General features: G+C 36.2%; 2 protein-coding genes across 9 annotated transcripts in view; one reads left to right on the top strand and one right to left on the bottom strand.

The window, feature by feature from the left end:
• Positions 1–5951, top strand: part of LOC129239101 (3'-5' RNA helicase YTHDC2) — a 44214-nt gene extending 38263 nt beyond the window's left edge. The window contains exons 2-5 of the mRNA XM_054874402.1: positions 2034–2629; positions 2685–2892; positions 2958–3569; positions 3632–5951. Coding sequence (XP_054730377.1) covers positions 2034–2629; positions 2685–2892; positions 2958–3569; positions 3632–5586 — 3371 coding nt within the window. The 3' untranslated portion in view covers positions 5587–5951. The remainder of the gene's footprint in view (positions 1–2033; positions 2630–2684; positions 2893–2957; positions 3570–3631) is intronic.
• LOC129239099 (dual specificity protein kinase splA) overlaps positions 1–15662 on the bottom strand; it is a 76345-nt gene that overhangs the window by 37841 nt on the left and 22842 nt on the right. The gene's annotated exons all lie outside the window — the stretch shown is intronic.

The raw sequence follows: 15662 nt of genomic DNA, 5'->3' as shown, positions 1-15662 counted from the left end.
GTGGCACCTTTCCAAAACAATTACTTTATTTTTCGCGACTTTGACAAGTCTGGTTTCATCTTCCTCTCCACTACAAAACAAACGAACAAAACAATTGTGATTTGTGAGATTCGAAATAAACACACTAATGAAAACGAAGTGACGCGTGTTAAATTGTGATAGTACAAAGTATTATAAAGCCTCCAAATGTAGTTTGTTTGCGTTTTTATGTGACGGACGCCGTGGCAAGAAAATAATTGTGTGGGCATAATTTCTTATGTTTGGTTATTTCCATTGTATTCGCATACTCTTCTTCTTCTAGTTCTCCTTCCTTTTGTTTGTTTATTCATGGACTCTTACGATACGCCTAATTCGGAAGGCGCAATCTTCTATTCTATCATTCTTGAAGGATGATAGATTACTAGTTTTGCTTTTTAGCTACGGTGAACAATAAAATTGTGAGGGGAACTTGGCTGTCACGCCACAGGAGGATCGACAGCCGAATATTGGACGATCTTTTCACATGTATTCACACACTCGTTTAATCATTCGTTGTTCAAATAGCAACCTCAAAATCATAACTGTAAACAGTGACATGGGTGCTGATACGGCAGCGCGCCAACTGTTTGCATGATGACAGGAAATACTTCGTGCTTTTTTATTCAGTTTGGAAAGGCAGAACTAACAGCTCGGTTGTTAAGGGCGATGATATCAGTATCATGGATGGATGGTTTCGTGGGTAGAAGTCCACGCAAATGGGGGGAGTCTCTAATTGCCATTCATTTGCCAGGACGATTCCTTTTCATACGGTTTGTTGTACGCTGAGTCTGGGACCTGGCATGTAAAAATCCTTCCCGAATGAAAACGACAACAAAACCTCGGATGAGTGCTGCTTATAATATACTAGGAGATGAAAATTGTCACATTGAGAGATTGTGACAGCACATGTTTATTAAAATTGAAAATATTATTTGAAGTAAACTTTACGGCCACAAGTTGAACATGATAAGGAAATACATTTGCAAATTAATTTGTGAATAGCTTGTACAAATGTATAGAGGGGACTGTTTTGTACAGAACGAATATATTTTTAGTTATTGAATTAAATGATACATTATGTGTTTAGTTTTTACTTTTGTTAAACATAAAATAATGTTAGAAATTTTGGGTATGCTAGAACATTCTTTTTGCAAGTTTTGGTAGCACTAATTTTATCCATAGAAAGTACAGGGTTCATTTACAACAGACAAGTTTTTCTTTATTTGCAACACAATGTACATATAAGTTCAAGAATGATAAAGAAGAAGATTTCTTCCGAATTCGCTGTATCGTAAGAGTTCATCAATAAACAAACAAAGGGAAGGAGAATTACTCGTGTGTGTGAAGAAGAAGAGTAGGCGAAAGCAATGAAAATAGCCAAACACAAGAAATTATACGCAAACATACATACTTTCCAAAATTTTCATTTGTGCTCTAACAATTTGATACGCGGCAGTTCGTTTGAATTAGTTTGTTTAGCTCTAATCTAACAAATCACAATATTACCAACCCGTTCACTGAATTTTTATAAACATGCAGTTTCTCCTCCTTTTGTTTGTTTTGTGAGCTTGTTTTGTATTGCAAAGGGAGCCGAGGTCAGAGTAAAGTAATTGTTTTTAATGGCGCCACCTTCAGTACTCAATTCGCCTTGGTATGAGTTCAGTTTTGCCGACAAGGTTTAACCTAATTTTTAATGAGTTAGGGGTTTTATTATCAACGAAGTTCACTATTCTACTTAGTTTTAATTTGCAACTTACTTAGAAAAAAATGCCACTATTATATTATATTAAATAACCCAAAAGGTGGGGTAATAGTGTAGACGCTCAATTCCTCAGTAATAGGCTCTCGATAGAACAGAGTGCTATGCTTAAAAATTGTGGGGTGTATAATATCATATCTATGGTGTGTTGAAAAAAGAAAATTTTGTACAAATATATACAAGCTGGCTGAACGCGTCAGGATAATTTCAATAATAATAAAAAGTTCTATTTAAATTTAAGACCATATATTTATAGCATTCGTGCTGAAATTAACGTGGGAAACTCTGCGGAAAATGTTGAAAACAAAAAACCGAGTTAGAGGCAAGAATAGTAACAAAGAACCCACTTTATCTAGGGACGATCGCCTGCAACTGCACCAGCGTATATCACAATTCTTAGCCGGCTCTGATGTTGAATTGGTTATTCCGGGATTATCCAATGTACAACGAAAATATCTCCATAAATACATTGCACATCTTGGGTTATTATCACGAAGTTATGGCCCCGAAAGCAACCGCGTACTTCACATTACACATCGCAAACGTTTAAAATCTTTGGGACATGTACGTAAGCTGGAATTATCGGCGGCTAGCCGTTCCCTTCTTGAAAAGTCACTACCCGTATTTGAAGCACATATGATTGATGCAAATCGTGTGCAACATCAACAAATCTCAAGACAACAACTTCAAAAAAAAAATCGTCTGCGGAGTGAGTCGTTATTAATTGGATTGGGATCACGCCTTGTACCGTCGCGTGCCAATCGCATAAGTTCTGAACTTTACCGAGATAAACAGGAGCTCCCTATTTACCTATATCAAGAGGAAATACATAATATGCTAAAACAACATGCTGTACAAAACATTAATTATGAAATTCGAACGGCTGTAAATTGTCAATATTTTTTAGATCTTTATCATCAGTGGGGAAACTGGCTCAGGCAAAACCACACAAGTGCCGCAGTATATTTTGAATGATAGTATGCGTAGAAATCGTCCATGCCGTCTTGTGGTAACACAGCCGAGGCGAGTTGCAGCTGTTTCTGTTGCCCACAGAGTGGCGGAAGAACGGGGTGAACAAATCGGTGATACTGTTGGTTACCAAATACGATTGGAAAGTACGTAAGGGCTAAATCATAAGAATTCATGTTTTTGCATTTTAATCTTAAATTTTGATTTTTAGGTCGTGTTCAGAAAACTACTAATTTAATCTACACAACAAGTGGCTGTCTATTGCGTTCGATAATGGCTGATGCGAAAGATTTCTTTCGTAAAGTAACTCATTTAATAATAGATGAAATTCATGAACGTGATAAGTACACAGATTTTACACTTATAACCATTAAGGAACAGCTAAAGCGTGATAAAGATCTTAAGGTGATACTTATGTCTGCCACAATGGACATTAGTTTACTTTCAAAATACTTCAATGATTGTCCAGTAATGAATGTGCCTGGACAAGGGTTTAATGTAAAAATTTTCCAACTTGAAGATATACTTTATCGCACCGGCTATCGAACGGCTTTAATGGAGAAATATTTGCGTTCAATGAATGAATCAAATTCACCACAATATGCAAAATTGCCAGCTAGTGTGGAAAACAATTCCACTTATTCAACTGAAAACCCAGCCAAATTAAGTGATGTGTATTTGCAAAAGGGCTTAGATGCAATTATAGATCAGTGTTGCCTTGAAAACTTTCGATGTGAGGAGGAACTACTTGCCTTGTTTGACCAAATGCAGTATTTTATTGAAAGCGAAGGCATGCCTGTAGATGCCGCGCACTCACAAACAGGTATACCCCTAAATATGTGATTGTTATAGATATTTTTACGTATTACTGCAATCATTTATTAGGTATTACTCCACTTATGGCAGCTTGTAAATGCAACTACGCAAAATATGTAGAGCTATTTTTATTTCATCAGGCCAATGTCCACCTCCGAGATGCGAGAGGGCTAACTGCTCTTGATTATTCGAAAATGCATTCGGACGAGACCTGTTTAAGAATACTACAAAGTTCGGATGTTGTTTTAAAGGAGCAAATGCAATTAAAGCAAGAACTGGAAAACAAACAACGCATTTTGCTTGCGTATCAGCAACAGTTCAACGACGAAAATGAAGTCGATCACGATTTGATTCTGTCGTTATTGGAAGGTCTCTACCGGAGTCCTCATCCTGGTGCTATTATGGTTTTTCTACCAGGTTACAATGATATCGTCCAGCAAAGGGATCTCATCCAAAGCACTCTTCCTGCTAATACATATCGAATTTGTATTCTTCATGGTCAAATGGATTCACAGGATCAATTTGAGGCACTACAAAGGCATACAGTGCGCAAAATTATACTTTCCACAAATATTGGGCAGACATCAATAACAGTACCCGATTTGGCCTACATTATCGATTCAGGAAAGGTTAAAATGAAAACTCATGACTCAATCACGGAGTCATCGCAGCTGCAGTCGGTGTGGATATCCAAAGCAGATGCGAATCAAAGATCTGGCCGTGCCGGTCGCACTCAGAATGGGGTGTGCTACCGATTGTATTCCACAGCAACATATGAATATATGCCAGAATTCTGCATTCCAGAATTCATGCGTATACCCTTAACTGAAATTTGTTTATACGCTAAGACGCTGGATCGTCAAAGTGATGTTTCAACATTTTTAGCAAGGGCTCTAAATCCGCCTTCAAGTGTAAGTGTGCAAAATGCGGTAAGAAAGCTACAAATGCTGGAAGTTTTCAACGATGATGAAAGTGTAACAGAGTTAGGCCGACATTTGGTAGAGATTCCCTTGGATGTACAATTGGGCAAATGTTTACTATACGGAATTTTTTTTAAATGCTTTGATTCCATATTGACTATTGTCGCTTTTCATTCGGTAAAAGATCCTTTCATTTTACCAACGGATCGCGCAGCTCAAGGTCATGCCTCGTTCCAACGAAAATCATTTGCAGGGAAGACTTTTAGCGATCAGCTGGGAATACTTTCATTGTATAAATCTTACTGCTCAGTACGTAACAATAGGAAACGTGTTCGCGAGTTTTGCAATAAATACTATCTATCGCAATCAGCTATGGAAGTGTTTTGTGCAACGCGGCGTCAAATTGCTGATCTGACATGTCAAAAATTTCGTTTGGGACAACAAGCGTCCTTATTTAATGATGACTGGAATATGGTACGTTATTGTTTGGCTGCTGGTTTCTACCCTAACGTAGCAGTAATTGATCGCCAAAAAGGGACGCTTATTTCGGGAGCAGAAAAGCAGTTACTACTACAGAGAACATCGGCGCTGAACCCACCTGGCATGAAAAACTTAAAAGATTTTATTGACGAACTCCCATTCGATTGGGTGATATTCTTTGAAAAATCAGGTGTTGGTAGTAAATGCTCGATAAATATGAACACCGTAGTTTCGCCTGTGGTAATTGCTCTTCAATGTGGTCGAGATTGTGTGCTGGATGAAGACGCTTTGGACGACTCTAAAATTTCAGATAACGAAGAGTCAGTTTCTGGCAATGCAACTGTTGATTCAAATGAAACATTTAACGAACTGATGACAAAGGTTGAAGCGCTTTCCTTACCAGACCCCTCTGAAATTAATAACCCAAAAGCTATAATGTCTATAGATAATTGGATAAAATTTGAGTTGCCTACCAATGATGCAAACATGCTTTTGCTGCTGCGTAGCTTGATAAAGTCACAATTTGAAATATTTTTGCAAAGTGGTAATTCAATGCAGGCATCAACGTCAGTTTATCATGTTCAAAAGCTTCTCTACAGTTTAGAAAATATTTTTCCAACATAAATTGGCTATGAAAAAAGTTTTCTTGGATATTTTTCTTACAATAATTTTATATCAAGTTCCGATGTGGGTAACGAAAATAAGAATTGGCAACATATTAGGAGTCTTGTATTATGATATTTTATATTGTTTTTTGTTTCTTGTAACATATCGTAGATGCAAACATTTTATTGATCGGATTGCAAAGTATACATATTTGGATGTTTATATTATTTATTTTTCAATATGTACATATTTCATCCCATAAAAATTCCAAATGCTACACTGACAGAAAATTTCTTTTTTTAATGTAAATGGGCAGCAAGCAGGAATATGCCTAATATAACATAACTTATTGGACCGATTAAAATGAATTTACAAGAACTTAATTTGGAGTTTTTTATACAAACATACTGAGCAACTTAAAACAGTAAGTTTTTATATTTTATTTTAACAAATAAAATATTTTTTTCAACAAATATATAATAAGATAGTTTGAAAGTTAGTTTAGTACATGCCATATATACAGTCTGTCTTAAAGAAACGTGACCGACAAAATTCAAACTTAGAGTTGCGTTACAAAAATTAACTATAATTAATAATTTATTTAAATGCTATCCTTTTCGCAATTCGCGCTGTGCAATTTGTTAGTTTTATGAGAAATTTATAAAGTTCGTTGTTTGATTTGAAGCAGTGTTTCTATGTACACACCCAGGCCCAAAAACATCACGTGTATCTGCAGCAAAATATTTGAAGAAGTCGGAGACGTTCATAAATAAATGGGTGCAACGGTATACACATACATAATTGGCGCGTACACCCTTTTTGGGCGTTTGGCCGAGCTCCTCCTCCTATTTGTGGTGTGCGTCTTGTTTATGGGGCCTACAGTTTCAAGCCGACTCCGAACGGCAGATATTTTTATGAGGAGCTTTTTCATGGCAGAAATACACTCGGAGGTTTGCCATTACCTGCCGAGGGGCGACCGCTATTAGAAAAATGTTTTTCTTAATTTTGGAGTTTCACCGAGATTCGAACCAACGTTCTCTCTGTGATTTCCGAATGGTAGTCGCGCACCAACCCATTCGGCTACGGCGGCCGCATTATCACACGTTGAAAATGGTTTTGCATGGGCTAAGGCAAATTCAGAACGGAATTGGACAAAGGTAATACTCACGCGGAAATCTTCCTTTTGGGCGAATAGTTGCATATATCGGCCCTGGTGTTCTGCTGATAATTGACAACTTCAAGGAACTTTTAAACATCCAGTTAAGGTTGACGTTTGGGGCTCTTTCTCCCAAAAGGATTTGGCTGTTTGTGTTTACAGCCAATTTGAATGCAGTTTTGATGAATAAAATTTACCAAAAAGCATCATTGCCATTAGCTGCGAAGATATTGGGAAGAACTAGCCAACCTTGGATTTTACAAGATCACAACGATCTCAAGTATTGAAGCCGAAGGTGTAGGGAGCAGAAACAGCAAAATGGGGCTGATATGTTGGATTGGCCTTCATAGTCGTCTGATGCCAATTCCATTGAAAATGTTTGGGAAAGAGAAGAGAGCAATAACTCAAAGGAAAACAAATAAGGATGCCCAAACAGTTATCAAGAAGCCGATTACTTCCACATCGTGCACAGAAATTAACACAAAGTATGACTCAAAGATGTGTAGCCAGCCTAATATCGGTGACTATACATTTTATTGAATATGTTGCGTATTATAAATATTATAAGCCCATACAAAGCAGTTTGTTAGAATCGAATTGGTCAAATAGTTTCCGAGTTATGGCGGGCGCGCTTCTATTAGATAGGCTGTATATGATGTACATGTCACTTCCAAGAGCTGAAAAAATGTGCATATACAACGTACTATTCTTAATACTTAATCATCATTTTAGGGTGATGAATAAAAATGTGTTTATTTTTGTTTTCGTGTGTTCGAATGTGTTGTTTGGCATTTAGTATTCATAGGATTTGCACTGGTTTTTCTTCAGAAAATATTTATAATGAAGGGTGATTTTTTAAGAGCTATAGGAAAGTCTTTCAAAAAAACACACGTAAAATTCAGAAAAATGCATGGAATTTTTATTTAAATCGATAGTACAGTCAAATATTGACCGCGACTGCGCTTCAAATGGTCCATCCGCTTAGTCCAATTTTGGCATACTTTTTCCAATGTTTCGGCAATGAAATAGAAAGTTCATCGAACTCGCCTCTCAACAAGTCCATTGTTACGCGTGCTGTGTGGCATGTGGCACCGTCTTGCTGAAACCACATGTTATGCAAGTCAAGCTCTTGCATTTTTGGCAAAAAAAAAGTTGGATATCATTTCACGGTAGCGCTCATCATTCACAGCTACGTTACGATTCGCAGCATATTTGAAGAAATATGGTCCAATGATACCTGCAGCCCATAAACCGCACCAAACATTGACCTTTTCTGGATACATTGGTTACTCTTGTAATTCTTCTGGCTGATCTTCACTCCAAAATCGATAATTCTGTCTATTTACGTACCCAATTATCCAAAATGAAGCTTCGTCGCTGAACACAATTTTTCGACTTTAAACTTTCTTAACAGAACACGCATTTTTATAATAAAATTCAATGATTTGCAAGCGTTGTTCGTTTGTAAGACGATTCATGGTTAAATTATAGACCAAACTGAAGATGTTTGACAGTGAAACAAAACACGAAACGTGCGTCAGCTGTTTAAACCAACTGTTTAAAAAGATAATAGGTAAAAAATCACCCTTTATTTGTAGTTTCATAGGCTGCCATAGCGGAATGGGTTGGCGAATGACTACCACTCGATATCTCCCGGGTTTAAAGCTTGTAGTGAGCACGAAAAATCAAAATGATAGCAAAGGTGTTTTAATAGTGGTCGCCCATATGCAGGCAGTGGCCAATCTCCAAGTGCATTTCTGTCATGAAATGCTCCTCATGAGAAACCATCTGTCGTTTGGAGGCGGTATAAAACGCACGCCCCAATTATTATTATATGTAATTATTTATATATATATTTGTACTTCTTACCCCTTTTGCATCGTTAAGAAAAACTTCACCTTATTTGCTAAGGTCAAAAATGACCAGTCAGATATTTCAGTTCAAAGATTACATCGTGCAATTTGAAAAATAATGAATTTTTATTTCTAAAGTTATGCGAATTTAAAATGCCGATAATTTAAAAATACAAAACCTTCTTTTAAAACTCATTGGGTATGTTTTTTGCTGTAAGAGGTGGAAAACGAGCTCGTAGCTCGTTGCGAGGGCACAATGCAATTCCACATATCACACAATGCGCGAAAATGTTTCGACGATTTCCACTTGGGAAAAGGCCATGTGCTATGCCACTTTTCAGTCGCTTTCCATTTTTGGGGACGCTGCGTATACTCCAGCGCTTCTAAGTAAAGTCTTCGCTTGTATGTTTTGGTTGAATTCCAGTCCCAGAAAAAAACCGTTAATAGCGAATATATGAATGAAATTGCTATGTAAAAAGAGTTATAGGCCACCGCTTAGTTTGCCTGTAACAAGAGTAAACTGTCTGGCTGAAAAAACCCTGCTTGTGAACAAGCAATCTACAGCTCTCTTTTTTTAGTACTGCCCATTGGAAGGAATCTTCTGTTACTTCGTACAGTGCCAACAATAGTCATATTTCGTTTGAGGAATTCTTGTGCCAAGTCATATCTGATAAAGAAATTGCCGGTTATAATATTACGGCACTAATAGGAGTTGGCCAAATCAAAAACAACGCGTTTCTCTTGATTTCTCTCTGGCTGTGAGTTTTCTCAAATCGGACAAACATCGGTCCCTACACAAACTTGAAGGAGAGTAAATATAGGGTAGCCTTGCAATCAATTTCTCACATAAATCCCGCATTGAAGCGACTTACTTCACTGAACTCAATGGGAATTTTGTCATATGCTTTGTAACACATAGGTTGACCTGTTATTATTATTAGTTCTGAATAGAGGAAAACCAAAACACAGTTCAAATCATCCGTATGCTGGATACATAGCTGGCGTTCGTTGCAACGAGCATCACAAAAAAATTAAATTCTGTTGATGTTTCGGGTGATTGTTGCGGTTATGAACAACAGTCAATTCAAAATGCTTCAGTTGTTTCAACGGTAAGTATTTATTTAGCACTGCAAAATATAATATGTCCTACCGCTAGTCAACGGACGACCTTAATGGTAGAACAGGCAAGTTTTTAAATAATTTCTTTTAGAAATAAAAATAATTTTTTTCTTCATTTTTTATTTTTGTATTCATTTATGTTCAGAGTTAAATTGCATAGACATTCGGAAAAATTACAAAATATAGGTTTTTTTAGTGTAATGCGCTTAAGGATGAATTCCAATAACATTAAGCTAAATTATTAAACAATAAATAGTTATTCAATCTATATATTGATTTTGAATCCGTTCAGGCAATAAATCCAGAAAAATTAATCTACTCGTTTTCATATGACAGATTAGCTACAAAATAACAATCAGCTGTCAAGACAAAATTAGTCAACGCCAATCATCAATCCAAATCAAGAGTGTAATAGCGGAAATTCTCTCCCAAAGAGCAAAAAAGCAAAAAAGTTAACGAACACAGAATTTGTTTGTTTAAAAAAAATACAATCATAAGCTTTACGTTATGCAATTTTGGGGATGCGCTAGCCAAAAGTGCTCACCTCTGTCTAACATCTGCGAAACAAAATCCTGCGGAGTATGGTAAATGCGCCATACTACATAAGGAATAGCGACCCTCATCGTGATTTTGGCATACCAACTGTGACTGAAGTAAGGAAGCAATTTGCCACAGCTCACACACACCAACTAAAAAAACATGTCAACGATGAACAATGATTTTTTTTTGTTTTATATATACTTATATGATATGGATTTCGTTATTATTTTTTTTGCGCGGCTCTTTGGAAAATATTTAGAATTTTTTCATCTTACATGATTGGGATTTATCGCCAAATTTACTATAAGTCGCATGTATTTTTTCCCACAATTGCTTGTGTTTTTGCACGCATTTCCAAGGAACGTTCTACCGTGTAAAAACAAAGTTGGGTGTATATATACTTATGTACATATACATATGTATATGCTTTTATGTTTTTGTGATTGATAATTTTCACTGGCCCTCCTGTCTCGAACTGCCACTTTACCCTGTCAATTTTTGAGTGATAGATAATTATTTGGTGTTAACGAACGCCTACTTGCAAAAATTAGGAATAAATATCAGAAATTATTTTGTTAACGAACGCAACTGTTGTTATAGCATAAACAGAAGCGCGAAATATTAAAGACTTTGGAAACATTTCTGTAGGAAAAAGTTTAGATCCGCCCTGTATATAAAGTATATACGTATATAAAGTTTATGACAAACACAAATGTGAACAAAACAGCTTGTTTCATACATACATATATATCAATTGAACAGGTAGTATCAGTAGAGCAACTGATTTGATTTTTTTCTATTTATTTCGTCTCCAAATTGTCAAATTTAATTTAAATTACTCTAAGCTCCCAATCCTTGTTTATAGTTTCTGACATTTAGTGACCAAAGCAGAAATCAAAATACATTGCTCTCGTGGTTTTTGTTTTACAGCTATGCCTGGGTACATACATAAAACAATTAAAACAAAATACTTCAATGAAAATTCAATGCAATGCATTTATCAATATCATCACTTTCCAATTTTAAACGAGAATAACCATTCATTGGAACAATATTGGGTTGCCGGATGCCTGCAAATGAAAATAAAAAAACGATCAAAAATGAAGAATTTAAGTTCAGCGTTGATGATGGGAATGGGGGTTATCGTATCTCCATAATACACACATAAATATCACGTTTTAATTTGAGAGCATTCGTTTTTTCAAATACTGTAGACAGCGTAGCCGGAGATGGACTGATGGGGGCTATTTTTTGAAATGCAGCCGAAGGCCGCGTACGCGGGAAGAAGCTCTATATAAAAATTCTACAAATTTACAAACACCCTTCTAGCCAACGCCACTGCAAAATTCTACCTGCATACGAGCTTCGTTCTGTTTTGAGGTGTCTGGCAACACTAACCCTTTTTGCTGTTTTGAGGTAGCATTCATTGAAGGACAACATCAAAGCCATGCAAAAATGTAGTCTCATACACTTTTCAACATTTGACTTTGCGCTTGTATTGAGTGTTGTGCCATGTATTGGATGTTTATAAATAAGATCATGAATTTAGTACAGCTCAGTATCATTAAGCCTGCATGCTCACTTGACTACTGTAGTGGTATTGGCAGTATCTGCAGCTACGCAATTTATAATACGTAATGAAATTATGTTATTTTTGATAAATAAAGCTAGCTGTTGATTTAGATATATATTTTGTCTTTACACATTCATCCTCTTCTTCTTCTTAATTGGCGCAATAGCGGCTTACGCAATATCTCGTGCTAACCGGCCCCAGTTGGACACACCAAATGAAGCCAAGTCCTTCTCCACCTGATCTTTTCAACGCAAAGAAGGCCTTCCTCTTCCTCTGCTACCACCAGCTGGTACCGCATCAAATACTTTCGGAGCCGCTGGATCTTTATTCGCTTTATGCGCTATGTCTATGTCGTCGTGAAGCTCATACAGCTCATCGTTCCATCGCCTGGGATATTCGCCGTTGCCAACGTGCAAAGGTCCAAAAATTTTGCGCAGAATCTTTCTCTCACCCACGCTTCTGCGCCATACGTTAAGACGGGCATGATGAGAGTCCTGTAGATTGTTAGTTTTGTTCGTCGAGAGAGGACTTTACTACTCATTTGCCTACTTAGTCCAAAATAGCACTTGTTGGCAAGAGAGATTCTACGTTGGATTTCCAGGCTGACATTATTATAGGTGTTAATGCTGGTTCCTAAATATACGAAGTTTTTTACAACCTCGATATTATAACTGTCAACAGTGACGTGGGTGCCGACACGCGAGTGCGCCGACTGTTTGTTTGAAGACAGGAGGTACTTCGTTTTGTCCTCGTTCACCACCAGACCCATTCGCTTTGCCTCTTTATCCAGTTTGGAGAACAATTGTACGCTCTTATAAAAAATTGTGCCTGAGCGATTAAGTTCTGCGGCTCGTACGATCCTCTCCAACATCAGGTTAAAGAAGTCACACGACAGCAAGTCACCCTGTCTGAAACCTCGTTTGGTATCAAACAGCTCGGAGAGGTTCTTCCCAATTCTGACGGCGCTGCTGGTGTTGAGCAACGTCATCTTGCATAGCCGTATTAGTTTTGCGGGGATACCAAATTCAGACATCGCATACAAGTAACTCCTTTCCGTACTGTCGAATGCAGCTTTGAAATCGATGAAAAGATGATGTGTGCCGATTCTCCTTTCATAGGTCTTTTCCAAGATTTGGCGTATTGTGAATATTCATTACGGATATTTAAATAGATGCTTTGTGCATATGGCTTTTTTAATTCACCAATATTTGTTTCTTTTAAGCAAGCTATGCATGCAAATATTGCATTTTTTATGCGGGTGATAATTATAATTTCAGATGTATACGAAGTGTGTTCAAAAAATACGAGCACGCAAAACATTTGTCTTATTAATGCCTCTCATAAACAAACTAAACATGCTATATTGCTAAAACCGTGAAGATATCTTCGAGACGAGTGTATCTTATTTTTTGAACACACCTCGTATGTGTACATTTACTATTGGCGTAGAATGACGTAGAATTCAAACAGCTGAGGCGGAAATTTGTAACTGCTCTTTGAAACGCACCGCAAAACACAGGAAAGAATCTAGCCAGCGTTAGTGATGTTTAATTTTTTGTCTAATTTTGTATTTCAGACTTTTCGGTTGCGCATTGTTGCTTCTTTATTTTAATGGTTAGAAGCTGATAGCCAACCAAGTACTTCTGTACCAAAATCACCCTCCACATATCTGCTACACACATATGCGAGTAAAATCTTACAAGTTCTATATCATTCGTTTGAAATTCAAGTTAATAATTAAAAGTAGGTTCGACAACGCGGAAAATATTATATAATATTATATTATTCGCACATTATGAGTAAGTCATGAAAACGACGAAAAGAGGCGGTCAATACGATCAAAATATTACAATGGTAAAATTGCTATAAGTGGGCTAACAGCTTCCCTTAACGAAGGCACACAAGTGGTTGGCATGGATTAATATTATATGAATTGGGAACCGGGTGCCTTTGCACTTCATATACTGTTCAATTTACGCGGCATTTAGTCTCCATTTAGTTTCGAAAACTTTTGGGCCGAGATGTTAATAAGCCGAAACCCCCAAATGTGAGTGAATTTTACATCTCGAAGACGCTTCCATAAAATATTTATACACGTGCATATGTACATATTAATATACAATTAAGAAATTATATCACAACTGAATTTTATGATCTTTATACATACATACATATTTCTAAAAGGTATTTTTGTGTTAGAACACGATATCTCCTTAATATTTTTTCAAAGTCAATGATTGAGCCATCGCGCAAAATATAGTCACGTTGTTCAAATTTAATTACATCTTCACCAAATGCTTAAGAAAGCCAAAAGAATTGTATCCGGTCAATTACAGATTGTTCAATGCGCTTTCTATTGGACAAAAATCTCTAACAAGGGAGACATCTTCGACTTTAACTGTTCAATCGGCCATTTGAAGTTTCTGGCCAGAAAACCTTTCGCAACCGTTTCAAGTGATTTATGTATCATTCATTTGACATATTAAACCGAGTAAACATTCATTGTACTGAAAATGGGCAGACATTTATTTTTTACACATGATTTCTAAATTCGTCCCTAGTCTCTATGTTGATAAGACAAGTTTCTTGGTAAAAGTAACAATATCTCATAAGTATGTTGAAGAGATCCATTCCATATGTATTAAATCTGTTTATTAAAATGGATCTGAAGCGGATTCAAAAACACAAAACTAAAACACATTTGCTCGGTTGTTCGAAAAAAATCAGTTATTAATTACATATTTGAATGCGCGAAAGGAAAATAACTAAGTGTCGTGTCAACGTACTACTAACGCTGTACTCTCCAATTTTTCACAACACTACCGTTGGTGAGCGTACTAAATTAGCCTAAAATAATACAACACTACAACTCCATCAAGGAAATGATATATAAACTTTAATTTCGGAGCCGCAAGCCTAGCGGTGCGATTGCTTTAGTTTATTTAATTATTATTATTATGCAACAAAGCTTGCAAATAAAAATAAATAACATTTAATTAATTTATTTATTATTATTATTTAATTTCGTTTAGAGTGTTTAGAGTTTTTGACTTGTCTGGTGACGATGCTCTCTGATTTTTTTGTTTTATGTTCATAATATTTAGGTGTTTTAAGTTTGATATACATATGAAGAGAAGTACATATGTACATATATACATATAGTATATAATATTGACAAACACAAATAGTTAAAACATGTACTTACATTGTTCTTGAACTCTATCTCGGATCATTTATAAATTTGTAAATTGGTATGCATACTGTTTTACAATTTTTTTGAAAGTATGTTTAGATAGTAAAATAAAACTGAATTAGACTAAATATTTTCACTTTTGATTTTTATTGAAAGTAAAACTTTATGTTTTATGCGAATCTATTCAGCTCGCTGCCAAGTAGAAATGATTTCGTACAAGAATTATCAACGTGATACTTTGTCAGAGGACAAACAACTAAACATAACCGAATTGAAGTTGCCGTAAATTAAGGTATTTCAACAGCAGATGAAGAGAGAGAAGAAAGCACACCACGCCACAGTGAGTGGGAATCACTAAATGGTTCGAGACTATGTGTTGCATGATTGTATGCAACTACAGTCTGCTTATGTACTTATACATGCATACATAAATATTATATATGTAGACATATACTTATGTATGCATTGGTTTTGTGTACTGTCTGAAATAAATACTCCAAAGAGAAATCAAACACAATGCATTTTTTCCATACATTATGGCACTCGGGTAATGAGTAAGCTTCCACTTTGGTTTGAGCTTCTGGTTTTATTATCAATTCGAAAACTTTTGACAAACAACAAAGAAACGAAAGCTTTGAAAGAAAGTGCACTAGTAAAATA

Source organism: Anastrepha obliqua, chromosome 2, assembly GCF_027943255.1.
Source record: "Anastrepha obliqua isolate idAnaObli1 chromosome 2, idAnaObli1_1.0, whole genome shotgun sequence".
Lineage (NCBI taxonomy): Eukaryota > Metazoa > Arthropoda > Insecta > Diptera > Tephritidae > Anastrepha > Anastrepha obliqua.
This window is presented reverse-complemented; position numbering and strand designations above follow the sequence as displayed.